The sequence below is a fragment of the Amphibalanus amphitrite genome, unplaced genomic scaffold (genome assembly GCF_019059575.1).
Source record: "Amphibalanus amphitrite isolate SeventyFive unplaced genomic scaffold, NRLGWU_Aamphi_draft 000286F_arrow, whole genome shotgun sequence".
Classification (NCBI taxonomy): Eukaryota; Metazoa; Arthropoda; class Thecostraca; order Balanomorpha; family Balanidae; genus Amphibalanus; species Amphibalanus amphitrite.
Window position 1 is genome coordinate 301,668 of NW_024881781.1, and position 21,796 is coordinate 323,463.

Sequence of the window (21,796 nt, forward strand, 5' to 3'; positions counted from 1 at the left end):
TCTCTGCAGAAGAGTTTACGGAGAGTAACCTGTTCGCGATCCGCTCGATTGAGCTGGACGACATTCCTCTGAGTGGTATGCGCGCCTACCTGGACGGCTGGTGCGGCACTATCTACCTATGGGCCGCGCTGCTCAACGGCTCGGATACAGTCGACAACACCAACATCAAGGCCATGATGGAGTGCCCCGATGAGACCGGTGAGTGGGGGATGGAGTGTCCAGACGTGTATTAATGAGTTGAGGGCAAAGAGTGGCCCGACGATCTTGGTGAGTGAGAAATGGGATCACCGGACGAATGTGAGTTCGAAAGGAGTGTCCGGACTCCGGATAGTTTTGATGGGTTTAAGATGAGTATCTGGACGAGGCTGGATTGGAATGAAGTGTGAGGTGACTGAGTTGCAATAGAGTGTCTGTAACAGATCGATGGCCGGGCCTGGCTGGAGCGTACAGATGAGACTGTTCCAACAGACCTGGACCTGATGACCCTCAGGTGACCTCTGGCTGTGCCTGTTTCCTCAGGCGTGGACCTGGTGCCAGAGGTGACCGCTGTACTCAGGTGTGACCGCTGAGGCGGTTCTGCACTGCTCCCAATGAGATTTTTACCTGTTTCCATAGGCGTGGACCTTGTGCCAGAGGTGACCGCTGACCCCTCATGGAGACTGGACAATTACCGGGCGCTCGTCTTCAATCCGTACGAGACGATGAACATCCGTAAGTCATGACGATCTACGGGCCCGGTAAAATCGTTATTGAGCTAGGAAATGTTAGGCTTAAAACTTTTTTGTTTTTTCGTAACATTTGAATGCTTAGTTAGATGTGCCTAATGCTAGCACCAGCTTGTCAGGTCTGCGTCAATTTAATCTAACCAAATCCGGCCGCGGTGGAATTTTATCTATAGCCATGGCTTCCCAGCACCATTCATACCTATCCCTCACTGTACAGTGTACAACCCTCCCCTGACCGGCCCCGCGGTCCACGTGGATCGTCGTGTCCTGACCAATCCCGTGCTTGGCCTTCGTGGATCGTCCGAGTCCTGACCGGTTCCGTCTCTGTCATGCCTGAGTCCTGACCGATCCCTGCGTGGCCTATGTAGATCGTCTAAGTCCTGACCAACCCGCGTGGTGAGCGTGGATCGTCTAAGTCCTGACCAACCCGCGTGGTGAGCGTGGATCGTCTAAGTCCTGACCAACCCGCGTGGTGAGCGTGGATCGTCTGAGTCCTGACCAACCCGCGTGGTGAGCGTGGATCGTCTGAGTCCTGACCAACCCGCGTGGTGGGCGTGGATCGTCTGAGTCCTGACCAACCCGCGTGGTGAGCGTGGATCGTCTGAGTCCTGACCAACCCGCGTGGTGAGCGTGGATCGTCTGAGGCCTGACCAACCCGCGTGGTGAGCGTGGATCGTCTGAGTCCTGACCAACCCGCGTGGTGAGCGTGGATCGTCTGAGGCCTGACCGACCCGCGTTGTCTACGTGGATCGTCTGAGTCCTGACCGAATTGCGTTGAATGCGTGGACCGTCCGAGGCCTGACCGGTCCCATGCTTGGTCTGCCTACTACAGCCATCCGGATCGCGGTTCGAAACAACGGCAGCTCGGCCCTGTCGGCCCGAACCGACCCCGACGCGCTCCGGATCTGGGTCTACTTCAAACGCAACTACCTTCATTCCAACAACACGTAAGTCATATTGTGTTACGACTTTAAAATTTAACAGCGAAATGACTATCAGATATCATCAGACAACAGTGTCCGACCGCACCACTGTTTAGTTAGCCACTGTCTGCACACCCCAAGTGTTGTTAGGTGTTCGTCGTGAGATTCACGTTAAATACCGATGGGAGGTGGCGCGCCCTGTCCCTAAAGCTCCAATAAACAAACAAATATCGATAGGATGATGCGACTTCAGTATCATATTTTCGGGCATTTATAGCGAAAAACAGACTTCAGGTTGCACCTCGCGCGGTTGGTAAGTCGACAGGGTAGCTCGCCATGAGCGGTTCCCGTCTTACCCAATCAATAATCCAGTACCTACCCCACGCCAATGTCCCAGTTTCACCCCACTGCCCCAGTTTCCGCCGTCGATACAAGACGTCGTTTGCGGCTTACATGCAGACATATGTAATGGATGGGAACGGAAATGCGTTGTGGCACCCTCAGTGTCAGTGTATATTCACTATTCAGTCATCCGATTTAACAGCAACATTCAGTACGATAATGCCATGACATGGCCGCTTTACGTATCATAGACCTCACACAGACAACCATGTCATTGACGACTTTTATCAGTCAGTTTCGTGTGCAATAATTTGGAGCCGTTGATAACAGTCTATTATTCATCGGATTGCCATGCAAAATACAGGGAGCCGCAGCACTTCACTGGAAATGACGCATCAGAAAGGCGTATTGTGGCCATTCTTATAAAGAAAAGAACGGAGGGACGCTCCGTCATTTCTGAGATTAGACGGAATTTGGTTATCATAAAAGGACGAAGACGAAAGACGGAACCTGTTAAAAGAACGAAGCCAGATTGACGCTACCCCCACCCAAAAGGACGCGTTTCCGTATCATAAAGAGACAAAGACGCCTCTGGTGACGTAAGACTTTGCGTTATTCGTGAAAAATAACGCATCAGAAATAGCGCTGCTCTTCAGCAGCGCTTTTTTACGGCATTGATACGATATTTAGATGGTTGCGAGAGCAGCTTGTGCGAAATGTGTTTCAGGCTGCATGCTAATCGATATGTGAACTGTATGACATTGGTCGGGAGTTATTTCACACGAAAATTAGTCGATTTGACATGCAGACCAAGTACCTATAGACCGCCACCTTATCGTTCTGCAGCTATCGTTGTTTATCGGGCATACACATTAACAGGCAGGATTGGACACCTTGAGATGCAATATCCAGTAAGTGGTAGGTGTTTACTGTTTGCAACTGCCTCCCAGTAGCTCCACCCTCACCTGGCCTGTGTCCTGTGTCCTCTGGCGAGTGGCGCCTCGACTGGTATCACGGTTGAAGGTCTGAGTCACGTGGCACTACAACTTCTCGTTAGCACTTAAAGTTATTGTTCGCACGACGCACGCAGAGAAATTCGTATACACTCCTCCAGGCTCAAGCGCTCTCGCTGGACTGTCCTCGCTGTCCCCACACAGACATCCACAGGCCATTTCTCCCCCCGCTCCCCCTCCCCCCTCTTTAGCGTCAGTTCGTCAAAACAACACCTGCGCCCCCGTCTCTCTCTCTCTACCTACTCCTTCCCTCTCTCCCTCCCTTTCATCCCGAGCCGCCGCGCGCGTTCGCCGCTCGCCGCGTCGTCCCCTAGAGCGATAAGATGCCTTATCAGTATCCCCTCCTCTTTTATCTCTACCGCCTGTCCCGAGCCGCCACGCTAACTCAGGGTGTCTACGTTGTTCCCTTGCCGCTTATTAGACACCCTATCACTGAGTAAGACATAGGCATTACCACATTTGTACGCAAAAACAATCTTTGGTGGGTTTCAGCTTAGCAGGAAAGACTACAACATATTACATACTTCGCCTATCTTTATTATCCTTGATCGTAGCCAAGGCTATGTATCGTAGCAGACAACAGCCCCCGGTCCCATAAAAATTCAAATATGATCCCAAATAATTGCAGGTTCTCATTTTATTATACCTATATAGCGATCACACAGTATTTTCTTAGTCTTATTGCCTTCTTTGTGACGAAATTTATAAGAAAATATTGCAGGAAATAATTCCTGTTTCATTTACTAAAGCTCTTGATCATTTAGACGAAAAACGCATCCTAGCAAAACAACGAAGGGGGAGGGGTAGAGGGACGGAACCTTTATGATAACCAATAAGGACGGAATCGTTTAATTCATTGAGTTCTTTTTTTCCTTCCGTCCCTCCGTCCTTTTTCTTTATAAGAATGGCCTCTGACCACCACCCGTACATATTCTGTAGCCCACCTGTGGTGCTGTTCCAAAACGAACGTCGGTGAACGCGTATCCATGGCGACGGGGTGCCCGTTCGCAGAACTCGCCGCCTGCCGCCCGTTGATGACGTCACACATAACTAGTGTGACGTCACAGGCGGACGGCGGCCCGGCGAACAATGCTGGCCGTGCGGTCGCGGCCTACAGGCGATGATGAACAGTGGAGGTGCACGTCGATGGGCTGGAGTGGGCACCATTGGTGTGCAGTTGCCATGGAGACGGTGAATAAATGGACAGCAGTGGGCCCTCGAGTCCAATGGGTCACGCCATTGTTAGGCTGAAGGAGCAGAAATGTTAATGATGGCCTTACATGAGCACCGACAACACTCTTGAGAAATTAAATGCTTCGCTCCCGAACGCGACAGAACACGAACCCAACACGATAAATGTAATCAATTGATCAATTTAGCACACGTTTAACCTAAAAAAAGACAGTGATATAGGAAGCCATTATTCATTTAGCTTTTTCTATATGTTTTAACATTTTTAAACGGCTGCCCACTGCCTAGTGTCCAATGCGTCGCTCTGTTGCCAAAACCCTTGACCTGAAAGATAGGATGGAGAATTGAAAATGGTCGGTCACACTCAGTACCTTCAATTAAGGGACACCTTCAATTAAGGGGGGGGGGCACTGCCGACTTTTGGTCCCATTCTTTCCATGCAACGCCCATAGGGCTAATGTTAAAATGCCAAAATCAAAGGGGGGGCACGGTGTCCCGGTGCCCTCCCCGTTCCGCCGCCTATGGTCACACTTCCAACGCCTTCTGCTGCTCCCGAAAAGCGACGGTAGATAACAAAAACCTGGCTAGAACTGGGAAATTTTCACGATTATCCGAACAGGCCCTAATGTCAGGTGACCTTTATTTTGGCGGCTTTAGGCACCAAGAGCAGTGCGAAGCATCAGCGATCCTCTGGGTCAAATGTTGCGTCGCGGACAGCAGGAATAAGCAAAACAGCGTGAGCAAACTTTGTCTTGTGATGCTTCGTTTCCCATCTGACGCTGCGCGTACCCTGCTCACAGAATTGTGCCGCTCAACATGTCCACATTCGAGCTGATGCCTTCACCCGGAGACGTCATGATCAGCATCGACAACATCATCAACCGGACTCGGCCCGGCAGCCCAGGTACATGCTCACTTCGCCACCACTGAGAAAACAACGACCGTCGGCTGTTTTTAATCATATAAATACTGCAAGTCGTTAAACTAATACGCTCGTCATGTTTCATTAGAGTCTCACTTCGGGAAAAATCGGTACTCGTCAAAAACAAAAGCCGCATAAATGCGCATAATACCAGTCAGGCACAGATCACGTTTGTTATAACCTGTCAAAGTCACACGACTGTCCTCCCTCCCTGCTTAACTCCCTCTTTCCCTTCCTGACACTCTGCCTCGCTCCGCCAGCGATCGAGGCCGGTTCGTCTGTGGAACTGACTCTCACCCAGCTGAAGCTGCCCGAGCACCAGTGTGGGGACGGCATCATCGTGATCAGCGTGGACCCGCTCGGAGAGATCACGGACACCCAGAGGGGCAACAACGCCGTCGGCATCCGCGTCCGGAGTCCCTGCCAAAGTACGGAAGCGGTGACTGCATGGGGAGAGACGGAATAGAGAAATGAAAATGCTCCCGATGTTACAGATAGCTGGTATAGATAACAATGACAAGGTCCGAGTTTGGTTTGTGGAAGTTCGGTGAACTATTCCTCCGCTTAAACTGTGATACACCAGGCCGGAGGTATGATGAAATGATTTATTATGTCTTCGGCTCCTTTGGATCTGTTTAATTGACTGCAAGGGTCATCCTATAGACGAGTACAGCAAACAGCACAGCTCGCCGCGAACTGACCAGTTCCGTAAAATAAAACTCACCCTCTAATATGACGAGCAGTTTAAAACAGGCCCGCTGAGCCCACCCTGCCCTCCGTCTTCCGGACAGCTGATGCCGGCCAGTGTTACGTGTACGGCACGCCCGAGCCCGGCGTCTCGCTGGTCGCGCTCCACCACAGCTATTCGTCCATGCCCTCAAACATCATCCAGCTGCGCGCCGCCACTGCCGAGATCCAGCAGCTGCCGCCCGCCTACATGCTCAGCGCCAGCCAGCGCCTGGACATGGTGAAGGCCGTGAGTCTGTCGCACGCCATCCAGGCGGAGGCCAACCGGCTCCAGGACATCGGCAGGTCAGTTCGGGACGACATGGCCTCGTGTGAGATCAGTCGAGAGCATGACCCCGTATTAGATCGTTTTGAGACCTGACCCTGTGAGGTCAATCCGGGGCTCTACATCGTATCAAATTAGGGGAAATGCATTAACAAAATACGACAGATAGCCACCATTTTCATTGCTCCCTTCTGTGCGTGCATTCCGTAAAAAAATAATAAGAAAGCAGATACGAATCGTACACGTAGTATTGGACTTGAAGGACAAAGCGGACATATGGTAAGTATAAGCCAGCCCAATGTGGCATCAAAACTATGTGATAACGAGTGAAACTAACCACCGCCGTCCGTTTCGGTACCTGCAGCTGTGACGGGGTGTCCGATCTGCTCTACCACGGCCTCTCCTGGGAGCACTCTGTGCTGAACCGTCTCTCGCAGGGCCTGGTCGGTGCTGGCGAGGTGATCAGCGGTGTCTCCGCCGAGGTGAGCCAGAGTGTCAGGGCCCCGGGTGGGCATGATGTGTGTGAGGATATCAGGGTGATTCTATGAAGGTGGTGGATGGAGTTACTCTGACATAGAGTCAGGAAGGGTGCGAGGGTGAGAAAGTCAGGGCCGGTGTTGAAACGTCGGGACTCCAGATAACCTAGGTGGGAGTGAGGGTGCAAGTAAATCGCAACGAGATATTTGAAAGGCGTTTGAATTTCCATTCTAAATGCAAGAAGGCGTATGAACAAAGTGAATATCAATATTTTGAAACAAGATACAACTAGGAGTGTGTATCAATGTGCATAAGAAAGCTTACAAGAAGTCAATTTTGCTCCAGCGTAATATGAGCTACGATCTAGCTTTTTTTTGGTAACTTTGCTTTTTTACTTTGTCAAGTGTGTCCACTGAAATTCGGATCAGCTCGCAGCGGTCGGCTACACTTACTGTCTAACAAAATGTGTCTAACAAAATGTATCACCGTCCTTGTGTGTTTCAGTCTGAGTTTGAGTACGACCAGCTGCGCCTTCTGAGCACGCTGGCCTCCACCATCGGCCAGATGCTGCAGCAGAAGGGCAGCCTGCGCACCATCCTCAGCACCATCATCCACGGAGACATGTCCATGTTCTCGCACATTCCTGGGTGAGGACGCGGTCATGAACCAGCTGCTAGACCATGTGCCTCTAGAGGTTCAAATGTGCTTGCCTACGTGTCTTCACTGCTTCCCTTCATCCGACTCTGAAAAAATCGTGTGCTGATAAATTGAGATCCTCTCCCGCCGGTGTTGGTGTCTGACCCGCGGTCCCTCCTCTGCGCTAACAGGGTTGGCGGCACGCCCAACAGCCACGAGGGAAGCGGTGGGTACGACGGCAGCTTTGGGTGAGTAACGGCACGGAGGTACTGATCAATTGGTGGTACTGTTTGACCGTTCTTTGGCTACCGTCGCTTACAAAATTACAACATACAAACACACACCGCACCAGAAAGACACAAGGCATACGATATATTGGCTGTTTGTTGACAGCGGCTGTGCTAAGCAGTACGCACCACGCAATACAGTCATGAGTAAAATATAGTGTGAGGCTGAAGTAGCTCTAACTGTTGTAGGAACGCTCCTTTATCTCGTAAATGAGATCGGGTAGGTATGTGGAGACTGGCCTGCTCTGCTTTATTCCCGGCCGCTTCGCCCGCTCTGTTGTCCCTGTTCCCATCCTTATGCCGTCAGTTATATGTCATCAGTTTCTGCTGCGCAAGCAGAGATATTGGATAGTTGCCAAACAGGTTCCGGAACTCTGAAATTTTCAAGTAAAGAAGTGCTGATATCGGTGAGCTGTTTCTGCTATACCTACTATGTGGTGGACGTTAACTGCAATCAGCATGGTTACTGGTTAGCTGCTCCCATATGTAGTTCAGTTAGTAGAGCGTCGGACTCCCGGTGGCCAGAGCCCGGGTTCGAGTCGCTCAGGCGCTCGATACATGAGACTCCCGACAGGGATGCTCCGCGGTCGGTGGGAGCGACCGCGGCCAGTTGAAGTCAGTTTCCATTAAAAGTTAACGTTCGACAAAGACATAAGGTAGCACAATACAAAAATAAGCGTATGTCCCAGGTTCCAAATAGAGGGAGGGCTCGATATTGATCGCATGACCTCATTTTCACATTGATCACCACTAAAATGCGGACCGATTTTGCATCATTAAGCTTCCGTGCTTGTAAGTGACGCGAAACAACAGTTCTAAAGTCAGCAAGTACAGCGTAAAGGCCACCCCTTCCTATCCCCCAGACAGCACTATGCTCGTTGACACCCATGCCGCAGGGTACCAACACTAACAGCAGCATGTTCCACATTCATCGCACATCCTGCCAACAGTGTCTGGCTAGGGACGGGGGCACCGCCGGGTGCCGATAGGTGACGTGGTTCCCGGTTACAGCGGCGGCGGCTACCCCAGCGGCGGCTACCCCAGCGGCGGCTACCCCGGCGGCGGCTACCCCGGCGGCGACTCCTGGAGCTTCCACACAGCAGGTGGCTCAGGAAGCTTCGACTACTCGTCACCCGGCCCAAGAGACTATGACTATTCAGGAGGGTACGGCTATTCGGCTGGTGGCTCAAGAGGATACGACTATTATGGAAGCGGTTCAGGTTACGATTATGATTATTCTGGAAGCGGTTCGGGAGACTACGACTATTCTTACTCTTTTCCAAGAGATTACGAATTTTATGGCAGCGGTTCAGGAGATTACGACTATTCCTATTCTGGAAGTGGCTCGGGAGGATATGACTACTATGGCAGCGGTTCAGGTTCAGACTACGATTACGGAAGCGGATCCGATTCATACGACTATTACGGAAGCGGATATGGTTCATACGACTATTACGGAAGTGGATATGGTTCATACGACTACAGCGACTACCCTGATAGCTTGGTAGACTACACTGGCGACGGTGGTGATGCCAGTCCACTGACATTGAAAAGGAAGAAACGTTTTGCTCCAATTCCAGATATATATCCAAGGTAAGTAAAGTGGACTAGCAAAAGTCAACTAAGTTCGTGTAAACATTTAACTAGATTGGTCGAGACAACGGTTCTAGATTCATGCATCAGGTAGTTCTGTGGAAATGTAAAAGTATTTGAGCTTTGATAAACTAGGCACGTACCTTTGCGCACCATATTGATAGAACTGATATATAAAGTCAAGAAAAATAATAGCAACGGCACAAAAGGCCAATTACCTACAAAAGGCCAAAACTAACAAAAGGCCAATTATAAAATAGATCCGCAAAAACGACCTTTAAAGGCACAGCTCACCGCCGATACAGCACCGTAGCCATTTTTTAAGGGTCCCAGAGCCAATCCGGCAAATTACCACCGAGACCGACATTGAGCTCGGCAGACATCGCGTTCTCCTAACGCTCCTATTTGATGATGATTTGTGTTACGGGGCAAAGCAGCAATAAAATCTTATGGCACCAATAAAAATAAAAACGAAATTTTAAGGTGGCTTCGGTTGCATTTTGCCGGATGTGGGTAGGGGCAGAGTAGTTAGGAGTATATTTTTCAACCTTTCTTTACATCCTCGCATTGCTCGAAACTGGCACGAGAGTTCGTGCCTTGGATACCCCGAATGGACGGAAGGCGTTACCAAAGCTCTGTGATGAGGCTGAGTGCTTGACGCTTTGGCTTGCTGTGTCTGCATGCGTTCGGTGTGCTTCAAACAAACAACTTTTGGATAGCAACACTCACACAGCAATGCCCCAGCGATGCACGTGACTTCTGTGAAGGACAAGTGGATTACGGCATTAAAACATTTATAACTTTGTACGCAGTTATTTGCAGAAAACATGTTCTTATTTGCGGACTGAAGTGAATGTCACTGATCAATAACCATGCGCTAATGAGTCTCTCTTCCCGCTTCCTCGACAACATGGACAGTGACGACGGTAAGCATTACTTCAGCGTGTGATGTGACGATAGATGACGCGTTGCAGCATATTTTATTAAAAACAGCGTTCTTAATTATTAAATTGCAACAAGGAAGCGATTTGAGTTGTATTCTTCAGCCTACATGTAGATTGCTGAGGTCACTTTGCTTCAATAGAGATATAGTTCCATGTAGAGAAAATCTGACCTAGCAGTCACCTGCCGGCTGTCAGTGAGCACACCCTGACAGCCGTCCTGTCAATAATCTGTCACGAGTCTGCCGTTGCTGTCAGCAGGCTCTGGCAGCATGGACAGCATGGAATACAGCGGCGACAAGCCCACCTGGAGTCCGGACAAGGACCAGTTCCGGAATGACGGCATGGGCGGCGGCATGGGCGGCGGCATGGGCGGCATGGGCTACCACCCCAGCACGTAAGTCCATTCAGAGGCAAGGGTCCCGGAATATGGGTCTATATCAGCGGTATAATTTCCAGCCAGAGCAGATGAGTCTATATCTGCGACATGGGTCCCGCTCACAAGACGGACATGTGGGTTCACCTCAGCGACATGGATGGCATGCATTACATACCCCCGACCCGGGCGACTGAATTGGATCCAAGAGAGCCTGGGAGGGGGAAGTCGTGAGTCGTGACAAACTAATACCTTAGCTCGACTTACAAATATTCGACTTACAGGCTCCTACGATGTTTCATCTTGAATCATTCAACAAGTTATCAGCGCTTAGCAAGTAAAATTTCACATGTATCTATGAATAAAGTAACATAAGAATCTGCCGCCGCCGACCGCAAATATTCAAACTCTGCCTTCAACAAATGGATCGAAAGGCGCCCGAGACTTATTTCGTAGGTACTCCCATACTACCCCGGTCGGACTGTACCCCGCCTGTGATTCGCAGCATGATGGCTCCCCTGGTGCGGATTCAGCTGTTCTTCGGCACAGTCATGTCGTACGTGGCACGCGCTGATTACCGGGGTCTGCGTCTGCCGGGCTGCTTCCCCGAGACGTTTAACGATAACTTCCGTCGGTTCGTCAAGGCGCTGCTGTGGCGCACATCGCCGGTTCAGGAGGTCAGTAAGGCAACGGATGCGTAATTTTGTGTAGAACGAGGGACGCAACTACTAAGTACGATGTAGAGCTGAGGCCAGTTTTACCAACAGAAAAATAGCCGCCTGCCGGAATTTTTTGTCTAAAGACCGCTTCACATACATAGCGTATACGGTAAAGCCCCATCCGCTTACATGTCCATTGCGCTTACGCTCTGTATGTAAAGCGGTCTTAAGGCAAAAAATTCCGGCAGGCGGCTATTTTTCTGTTGGTAAAACTGGCCTCTGGTCGATTTTATTGTTTTAATAAACATATCAAATATAGCGTAATGTAATGAGCGGCATCACCATTCAATCACCGCTCTAGCGTCCATCAATTTCGAAAATCGTTGTGGCACTCTCCCGCTGTCGGTCGTGCCGCCGTTCCCGGCCGTCTAGTGTTGCGGCACAGTATATCTTCCAGGCGCGCGCGCTGCTGCCATCTAGCGGCAGGGTTATAACTAGGCCAGCGGCAGAGGTCTGCGCTCGCCGCTCATGCACGAAAGAACAACAGACAACAGTTGGGATCAACTGAAGTAGAGTAAATCGGGCCTTTGTAATTGTGAGTTTAACATGTAGTTACATTATCCAGTGTGAATGTGCGAGCATATTTTCGAAATATAGTGCGCGCACTGAAGATGTAGCAAATTCATGTTTCAATCACATTGCGGCACTAATGACCAATTACCTACCTCCTCTGACAATAGAAAATTACCAACCAGCAAACCAACTAACCTTGTCTCTCCAATGTGTTGCAGATTCCTGGTTATGAGGAAGTCAGCGATGACTTTGTGGCCAACGTCAGAAGCATGATCAAGCAGTTCAGCTCCGGCGTCGATATTGAGTCGGCATTGTTTATGTTCCGACTACCCTACGAGTTCGACAAAGCAATGGAGTGAGTCATGCGTGAATACATACATACATAAATTCGCTTTATCCGCTCCCCCTCTTTCCCCCCCCCCAAAAAAAAACGCTAGACAAAAAGATATGACGTAGAAGGAAAGGAGCTATGACACTGCCCAGCAAACACCTTCGCTTCGATAACTAAATATTTTCAAAAGTAATGCTTATATTTGCATTAAACTTTCAGCACAGGTTCATGGCACCACTGCCACCAGACTGTCCGAGTTTCACTCGAAATGGCCACCCTTGGCCTGCACAGTCGCCGTCAGTCTCCGGCGGAAGTCCCCTACGGCGGCGAACACGACGTCATCTGGGATCCTCTGCCACGCGCGCACGAGATCACGCTTGAGATGGTCAATACTCCTGTGAGGCACTGAGCACACCTTGCTCTCAAGCACAGACCACAGGGAGTAGTCGAGCAGGTTCAGGTCAGGCGATGAGGGCGGCCATTCCTCCTTGGTGATGAACCCCGGGCAGTTGTTTTGGCACCACTGTTGGGTCTCTCGCGCAGTGTGACTGGTAGCGCCGTCTTGCTGGAACGTCCAGTGTAGATCACGGAAGTGGTTTGCGGCCCACGGTTTCAGACTAGCCTCTAGGATGTCCCGGATGTAAACTTCGCGGTTGATCTTCACTCCTTGTGGGACAAAAACCAGTGGTGACTTGCCCGATTCACTCACTGCAGCCCAGACCATCACTGAAGCCGGCTTCTGTGTTCGGAAGACTCTTCCGTGGTCCTCCGGGATGCTCTGGCGGTTACATGAGAGGACTCGGTCATTTTGCTGGTTAAAGAAAGCTTGGACGGTAAACAGCTTCTCATCGCTGAAGACAATGTTTCTCAGAGTGCCCTCACGAAGCTTCCCGCGCAGGAGTTTGGCTCGTGCCAGCCGTTTGGCCTTCGTTGCTGCGCCGAGCAGCTGTCTCGACTGCAGCTTGAAGGGACGCATCTGTAAGTCGCCAGTCACCAGCCGTCTCATTGTTCTTGAGGACATCACTTGTTCTCTTGCCATCTTCCGCATAGACTGGCGTGGATTCCTGCGGATTTTGTCCCTAATTTTTTTGATTGCCACCGGAGTGCGGCAAGATCGCGGCCTCCCAGAGCGCGGTCGGTCTTCCGTTGACTTGGTTTCCTGGAACCTGTCCAGCGTTCGCTTTATGAACATCCGGTTGAGTTTCATTTCCTTTCCTGCATGATGAATCTGTGAGTTTGTCTTTCCCTTCAAAAATTGATTGATCACGAATTCCCTCTTAAGTTTATCATATGAAATCTTCATTCCGGAAAACACTTTAAGAAAATAAGCTCAGATAGCACCGGAGAGACAAATACCCTCTGCGTTTCAAATATGCATAAAAATGAGAACAACAATAGCACGAATTTGATACTTTCAAAAAATGCTCACAATTTACAGGCGTTTTTAACAAGGTACTTGCGATAAATTAATTTGGGTCAAAAGGTCATTAACATCAGCCCTAAAGATTTGTAACAGAACTTACGCCCCACCCTGTATTTGTTTAAACCAGAGAACACTGCTTATGTAATTCAGACAGCTTCGGCTGAATAAGCGTCGCGCCCCATGGAAAGGAGATAACGCCGCGCCTCCGTCTCACAGGCGCTGGATCGAGCGTCGCGGCGGCTTCAACTTGATGATGCCGCTGCAGCCGGACATGATACCCGGCGTGCTGGAGGAGGCAGTCCGCATCGCCAACAACTTCACCGTCTACAGCTGGGAGGGCGACGTCGCCATGAAGAACCAGAGCATGGTGCTGCTGGGAAAGGTGGCCAGCGCGCTGCTCAAGACCAGACGGGACGAGGCGCTCGACAAGTTCGTACAGGCCTTCACTCAGGTGAGCGGCGGACTGAGGAGGGCAGGGTTTGTTGAAGAGGCGCACAGCCGCCACTGACAGCAGCGCTCGGTGGAGAGTGAGACTGTCAGAGAATTGTCTAATTTGGGACTGCTTGGTTAGCGACTTTATGGGACCTGAACTGGGATGCTGGGAGGATAAAAAGGAAAGTCATAAACATCATCAGACTATGTATAAATGCTAAAAAAAAAATAATTCATTCATGAAATTACTTTGGAGTCTCCAGCTCTCCTTCTCCCCCCCCCCCCCCCCCGTGTTGCGTGGTGACTGACAGCTCTGACCAAGCCACGTCGTCTGCCGTTCCAACAACAGGTGCACGCCCTTCTGGCCACCGGGGAGCTGGCGGAGGTGTCTGGCGCGCCCGGCATGGAACTGAACGATAACGACATCTGCAGACGGTGAGAAGGGTACCGAGCGGTGGGGGCGGTAACGGGGAGGGAGGCGACGGGATCACTGGTAAAACCTCAGCAACGGTCCGTGCCGAGTAGTCAGCGGCCGAAGGAGTAGCCCCAGTCATAACGATGAGTCGGCGCAGCTTGTGGGATGTGAAACCCACTACTGAACTGCTACACGCTGAGCCCGTGACCTGCAACGTCTCTCCTCTCGCACTTGTGACCTGTCATCCCCGGGCACATGTAACCCGCACCCCTCCCCGCCTTCCCGACAGGATCGTGGAGATGGCCGTCAAGGAGGACGCCGGCGGCATGAACACACCCCTGCTGCTGATGCGTGAGTAGCACATCAGACACCGCGACGTAAATAAGACACCGAGATAACGTGACACCATGATGTGAAGGTTGCAAAAAGTGGCCTCCCATCAACGATTGAAACTTTTCCGATGTTGGTAAAACCTAATCAGCAGTCATTTTTGGGTAAGATATATCACCAGCTATCCTACAAAATAGCGTTGTAGCGCCCCTGTTCACGGTGCTGTACCGCTCGGGCGCGCACCCGCACCTCTAACGCCCTCCTCCCCCACCCCTACCGTCAACAGGTGACGGCGACGTGTACTCGGTCCGGCCGTCCCCTCTGACCGAGGAACTCATCTGGAAAAAGGTGGTCGCCTGCGAATGTTCCCCCGGAGGAAGGTCCGGGGGAAGGTTCTAGGCTCGCAACAACGAGGAATAACGCAAGGCGTCAGCTCCAGACCCAGTATCGAGAAGAATAACAAAGAAAGGTCGAATTCAGAAAATTGTGGAAGCAATGATTTTAGCGGCACGGGATTGCACGCCCCTGCGACCGTTCTTGTAGGCGCAATGCCTTACAGGGCCTGAATAGTTGACCGCTCCCCTCAGGTCCGAATTCAGTAACCGGGGCTGTTCTTTTATCGGGCCCGCACCACACCTCACGAGATGCGCCCATGTTGTGAACAGGGTAGGGAGATAGAGAGCTCGAGAGCCTTGTGCACACCGTCCTTATGCCTTACGTATCGTAGCGCGGTGTATCTGCATATTTATCCATAGATGTAGTGTGGCCTGACAATGGACAAAGTCGTCACTTGGTCTACAGGCGGTGAAAATAGGGACTGGGTTTGAGCAGTTAGGGCAGTGGGAATGGATTTGCGCAATGGGGATGAGGCTAAGCAACGAATAGAGCTGTTGGATTCGGGTACGGCTCGAAGATTACGCGTTACTCTCTGAAGCTGCTAGGATCGATCTCGTCCGGCGTCGCTGCAAGTGGGAACATTGCTGTGATACTGCGGTCGGCCGACTACCCGCGATGGGCGCCTTACCCCTGCCTCACAGCGGGCACGGAGGTTTGAGGATCACCGTGTCGGTGGCGGACGACCCAGCACCCGGCCAGGCATGCGCCATAACTCTGGATCGACGCACCTACGACTTGTCGCGAAAATACGCCGCTGTCGATGCGAAACAAGCACAGCTGTTGCACGTATATATTCAATTAAGCTGAGCCAGCAGAGCTCCGTCTGTGTGCCTGCATGTGTCTACTGTCTATAGTCTGGGATGGCCACCCTCCGGCCCGCCCCATCCGTCGCCGGGGGAGCGGTCAGAGGTCTAACGTCTGGCGAATTACATTATGGTCACGTTGGTTGTCCAGTCTTTCCTATATCCTATACGTATGTTTTATCCCTCCCCTATAACAGAAGAGCGGCCTTGGCCTACTATGTAACCTTTGTGATGTGAATGTGTAGAGCAACGGAGGAGCTTTCTGTTGTGATATGACGTGCAGTGATGCAGTGGGTCGTTTATGTTACGATGAACAGATATCTGCATAAGACAATGCGAAGAAAGCTCGAACGTTGCACAGAGCTCTAGTAATGGACAGTTTGAGGGGCACCCTTTCCTAACATTATCTGTTTGATGCTATTAGTATAATATCGCGCGAAAATGGTATAAATAATAAATATGTACCTCGCTAACAGTGCCTTGCCGAACACAGCGTCCGTCTTGTGTTTCAAAAATTGTTAACATCGTGATTTATCATGACTGTCAATACACACATCTCCTCCACAAACGGCTTTGAAAGGCAGATCAGGAGATCGAAAGGCTAAATCCACGACAACCTGAACGCCGGCGAAGTGTTGTCTTAGCATCCAACACCGAAAAGCGTGAGTGGTAAATCAATGCAGAAAACATGCCGATGCGCAGTACCATCTGCTATCATGTAACCTTACTAATTGTTGCATCATAAATAAGAGAAGACAAAAAAAAGGCAAAGAACAACGATAGACGGTAACATAACAGAGCACTATCAATGTAAAAAAACGGCATATCATAGGATATGCCAGAAAATACACATAGGCAACAACAAGGCAGGATGTCTTAGCATCATATCACAGCCTACAAGTCTGCAGTGCAACACAACTGAGTCCCTCACATACCGTCAGGTCCCTTGTTCACGATTCTTCTGGCGAACCGGCCTTGATTCATATCCACTTATCGCCCTACGGATGAATGTAATAGCCTGAAGACCGCTCTGTTCCCCACACCAGCCCGAAACAGACTGCAGTTCGCATATTGCGTGAATGCAGGACTTAAACGTCAGCATCCAAGACACAATCGTCACCGGCCAGTGCTGGAATAGCGGCTGAACAAGGAGACGTCTGAGATATATTCGACCATACGCTGTCGTTGGATGTCTATTGACTACAGCTTGCCACAACCATTATGATTCCGAGTTTAGATCCCTGTCGAGTGTCGAGTAAAGGAGCGACGAAAGGGCGCGACTGTGGCGCCACCAGCGGACGATTCACGAACTACAAGCGGGGATGAAGTACTGTAGCGTGATGTCGTCGTGAATGAGAAACAGATGCAGCATTCGGTCCTCAACCAGATCTGAAAATGCACCCATAATCAGAAGATTGACCCACTAACCGAAGTAGTTAAGATATAGTTACAGGTAGATCTTTAAACAAATGTGATTAGAGGATGCTGAGAAATCAGTCAAATAATCACCAGGAAAAGTGTCACTGATCATATTCTGTTCATTCCATCAGTTTCCAGGATGCCGTCCGGAAGCACGGGCAAAGGTAAGAGCCGGCGGCCGCCGGTGATATGAAGCCACATGCATAAGAGACGGATGAAAATACGCCATGATCACGGAAATATAATTAGGTTTCCAAGGCATATCCTCCGCTGCTGGCGATACCTGCCTGATGAGTTTCTGCACTCAAAAACAGTCCAAACCTACGAAGCGGACGACCCGAGCTAAATTCTTGAGCGGAGGGTGAGGAGATCGACAGTGTCAGCTGTCAGACTGGGACATGGCGTCCGTCTGACCGAATGTCAGACTGATATCGAGGCCCGAGGGAGGACTGGGTGCAGGGCCGACAGACCCGCTACAGTACTGTACTCCACAAGTCCACAGCCAGCGTAGGCTACGGGTCCATGGTAACGGGGCAGGATACGAGTCGAGTACCAGCTCAAAGAAAATGGTACGTGGTAACGGGTACCAGAGTATGGCATTAGCCCCACAACTGGTACCGGTGCTTGTACGCGATACTGGGTAGTGGGTATAAACTGTCTGGTACGGCGTACAATTACTGCAGCTACCAGCACAGGAAACCAGCACATGGTTCCAGCACATCGAGCTGTGCTACTGTGTGCTGGGGAAAGGTTACTGATACGGGGTACTGCTACAGGTACACGGCACAAACGCATGGTAAGTACTAAACCACTGATAAGAACAGGACTGAGGAGACGGGGAACAGACGGTACTCACTGCAGACGGCGCGCGCCGGGTGGAACTGGTCGCCAGCCAGGAACATGGAGAACGGCTTGATCTCCACCTGGACGTCAAACATGTGCTCCGAGTCGACATCGTCGTCGTCGGTCGGCTCGTCACCTGGCGAATAGAGCATTCTCATCGTCATCTTCACGATCCCCATCGCTACCACCGCCAACATCAGGATCATTATCTTAATTTGTTCGATTGTCAAGGCGCATCAACGATGCTATCGTACATCGATCATCATGTATCAGTCATAACTTTGTTGAACGACTGGTTAGCATTCAGCACCCCTACATTTAATCAATTATCCGACTTATCTAACCGCCCACAACGTCCCATCCCCCTCTAACTGGCCTGTGAGTGTGACGTCCTTTCCCTCCGTAACCCATAACCTTCCTCACCGGCCGGGTGCGTCCTCAGCTGGCCAAAGTGAGTGGCCACCACCGCCTGATCCGACTCGACCCGCAGTACGAAGCGGCCGGAGCGGCTGGCAGAGACGGTCAGTCGCGGTCCGATGGCTCGCATCCGCTCCACCACGGGCCGCAGCAGGCGCAGCGCCGGCAGGTCGAGACTGACGCTGAACTGAGGCAGGCGCGGCTCGGCAAGACCGGCCCACAGACGGCGCGGTAGCACCGTCACAGGGATGTCGTGGGTACAGAGACGGCTCAGAGACGTCTGCGACGGCTGTGGGCGGGGAGGAGAGGGGGGAGTGTATTCAGTGCAAGTGGTCTGGGACGGCTGCTGGGAGAGAGAAAGAGAGAAGAGAAAAAGAGAGAGGGGGATGAGAGAGAGAGAGAGAGAGAGAGAGAGAGAGAGAGAGAGAGAGAGAGAGAGAGAGAGAGAGAGAGAGAGAGAGAGAGAGAGAGAGAGAGAGAGAGAGAGAGAGAGAGAGATGAAAGGGGTCAAGCAAGGTAGCACAGAGTTGGAGCGTACCAGTCCCGAAACTGACGGAGCGATAGGACACAGTGTGTTGCGCCTATCCCCACTGCTTGGTGGTCTCCACCCTAGCGCGTTCGAGAGATTGTGATATGAATATATAGAGGCTCTCATACTGTGTCATCTGAAGTCATATTCATTTCAACAGCCTGACAAATTATCAGCAGATACGGAATAATACGTACCGACTCGATTTCGAACGTAAGACAAGCAGAGTGTTTCTTGGTGAGCTTGATTTTTAGCGATCGGACGGCCGCACTTGATTTGAGAATGCTCAGAGTTCTGGCCAAGTTATCTGAAAATAACAGGAAAAATGTAAAGTAAAATGCATAGGTGTCCTATGCAACATCAAATACCTCCTTTGCAAAGGGTAAAAAGAGTTGTCACCTGTAAATTCCGATTGCAACCATGTCAAAAATTGCATTAGATTGCTGATCTTCCTTGTGCTGCTACCAATCATATTAAGTATAGTTCACGATTACCATGTACCTGGTTTCAGTTCCAGATATATTTCATTGTGTTCAGGAGAGACTCCTTCCATGTTGAACTCGTTGAAGAAATGCCCTTGCTGAAGCTCGCACCACAATCCTGAAACAAAGAGCTGGCGGCGATAAAATTGGCACAAGGCAGAGACGCAATGTGTCAAACATTCATAAATAGGGATATTTTGTTGATATTGACGCACCCTGTCGCGGCTGCCGCCGCAATGCGAGCGTATCGTCGATGTTCATGAGTTACCTACGTTGGCTCAAGAGCAGCGGGACATTTCAGACCTTTTTGATGCCACCCAGTGGGCGTGTCGATCATCGTTATTATGCCATTTACAACACACCTTCTCATCAGTATATTCCTCAGTAAAAAGGCACAGTTGACCCAAAACAACAACATACGACAGGGCACAAAAGCAATAATTCTAGGTACATGTTGTTCAATTATTGTTTTTTAACAATCCAAAAAATACCTGAATCCTGATACAAATTACATACCATATATTAATCAGTCAGAAAGCACAGTCCCTTTGCTTGGTCTTAAACTTCTCTTAAAGGTAAAGATGAAAAGCTCATCAAGTGAGACATGAGCAGAGAAGGTACAGTATACTGTGCCTTCTCTGTATACTGTGCCTAGGCATACCCACCTGGAGTAGAGCTGAGGGTTGCTTCCATGACCACAAAGTAGAGATGAGAGGAGGTTATCCTCAGGGTGCACATCTTTGCCAGCTTTGCCAGAGTGCTTATTATAGCTGGGGAAAAGAAATAAAAAGTAATATTAGGCATACCTATACCAGCTGAGAAGCTATCTAGCTGATCTGAAAAAAAAATGGTGATGGCACTACATAATACATTGTCTGCTGACATTAAACTCAATTAATGTTTCTCTCTGTCCCATGGAGTAATGTAGTCAACACTTATTTCAGGCATGTTCAGGCATGCATCTATAAAATTTTAGTCTATTGCATTCTGCAGCATGCAGTTATCTTTGATTTTCATTGAAATAGGCAATCATAGGCACCTTTAGACTAGAACAGCTCTGGAACAGTGAAAGCCATGGCACCATAACTACCCTTAAATGTAAGAAATTATTTTCCTCAAGTGCTGGAAGAAGCTGGCAGAACAAGTTGCCATGGCAGAAATTGCCAATCCCTTAAAACCCTTGATAAGCCATGGTAAAACATGTTCACAAGCAGGGAACAAAGGCGGCCTCACATGACAATAAGCATCCTGTGCAGAATGCAGAGCATATCAGCAGGGTTAAAAAGTCAATCAAGCTGCTAAGCCATAGAGTGATGTCATTCTCACAATTAACCAGCCTGCCCTAACCAGAGCACCATTCAGCTGCGCAGTAAAAGTGAAATATGCTGCAGCAAGTATGCACAGTGCTACTTCGCCTGCTAGTTCCGCCCACACCATTGCGTCATTGCATGTGTGACATCATCTTGATCTGCAGCATCAGCATACTTCTCTGCTGGGCAGAATGAAAATCGGTACTGCAGGAGACGAGAGTGGTGCGACTTAAAAATTACTGTCCTTTACTGTTATTCTTATTGTAAGAAGGTTGCATGGTGTTTTTTTTTTGTATCATCACTTTTTTCATGCAAAACCTGCACTACACCACTTTCAATATCCCCTAGCAAAATCCATGGGCACCTGCTAAAGGTCTTCAACTGTGATGAGATTTGCAACCATTATGAATTGACTGAAGATTAAGATCAATTTAAGAAAATATACAGATTGGGATCACTGATCAGGGTGTTCAAATTATTAAAATGACCACTTCAACTTTGACTTACATGTAAACTGCTTTATGCAGGCTTGCTCACATATTTTGCCACGAAACTTCATACTGAATCCGAATTCTGATCCTCTTGAAGCAGCAGAGTGATTGATAATAAAAATCAAATAGGTACCCTAACAATCCGCAAAAATCAGTCGTCGTCCACGTCCAACAGCACGGCGGCGCCCAAGGCGCAGCCTATTAGTATTTTCTCTCGCGTGGGCCACTTTGACTTCCTAGCGCCGCGTGATTTTGAGAAGCTCATTGCTTCCATATAATGCTACCAAATAATAAAGGTTTCCCTCCATCGAAACATAGCACTTGGTGCAAAGGAACTTTGGATCTTGCATCATACATTGTGTATCAATTTTTGGGCACTCGCACTGCGTATCTGATATTGCAGGTCCCAGGCTGTATGTAGGTACGATATAAATGCCATCACACATCACTTATCACTTATATTCATCAGCCGGCCGACTCGATTCTATCCGGCCGACCACCTCTT

General features: G+C 49.9%; 2 protein-coding genes across 3 annotated transcripts; one reads left to right on the plus strand and one right to left on the minus strand.

The window, feature by feature from the left end:
- The first annotated feature begins 176 nt into the window (after window positions 1-176).
- LOC122387447 lies at window positions 177-16,368 on the plus strand. Its single transcript, XM_043377641.1, has 18 exons — window positions 177-198; window positions 616-711; window positions 1,558-1,672; window positions 4,995-5,098; window positions 5,377-5,544; window positions 5,908-6,148; window positions 6,493-6,610; window positions 7,110-7,252; window positions 7,433-7,489; window positions 8,540-9,121; window positions 10,040-10,047; window positions 10,324-10,459; window positions 10,944-11,115; window positions 11,889-12,025; window positions 13,641-13,875; window positions 14,206-14,291; window positions 14,561-14,622; window positions 14,888-16,368. Exons 1-18 carry the CDS (start codon window positions 177-179, stop codon window positions 14,998-15,000), a joined length of 2,595 nt encoding a protein of 864 aa, XP_043233576.1. The 3' UTR covers window positions 15,001-16,368.
- On the minus strand, window positions 16,316-21,518 carry LOC122387436 (checkpoint protein HUS1-like). 2 transcript variants are annotated; one of them, XM_043377627.1, is made up of 8 exons: window positions 21,308-21,500; window positions 20,925-20,979; window positions 20,156-20,260; window positions 19,510-19,608; window positions 19,206-19,315; window positions 18,486-18,768; window positions 18,076-18,198; window positions 16,670-17,189 (listed from the first exon to the last, which is right to left on the minus strand). In XM_043377627.1, exons 3-8 carry the CDS (start codon window positions 20,226-20,228, stop codon window positions 17,104-17,106), a joined length of 774 nt encoding a protein of 257 aa, XP_043233562.1. In that variant the 5' UTR covers window positions 20,229-20,260; window positions 20,925-20,979; window positions 21,308-21,500; the 3' UTR covers window positions 16,670-17,103. The 2 variants fall into 2 exon arrangements, with proteins under 2 accessions (XP_043233563.1, XP_043233562.1); XM_043377628.1 differs by lacking the exon at window positions 20,925-20,979 and having other exon boundaries at window positions 16,316-17,189; window positions 21,308-21,518.
- Between the last annotated feature and the right edge of the window lie 278 nt (window positions 21,519-21,796).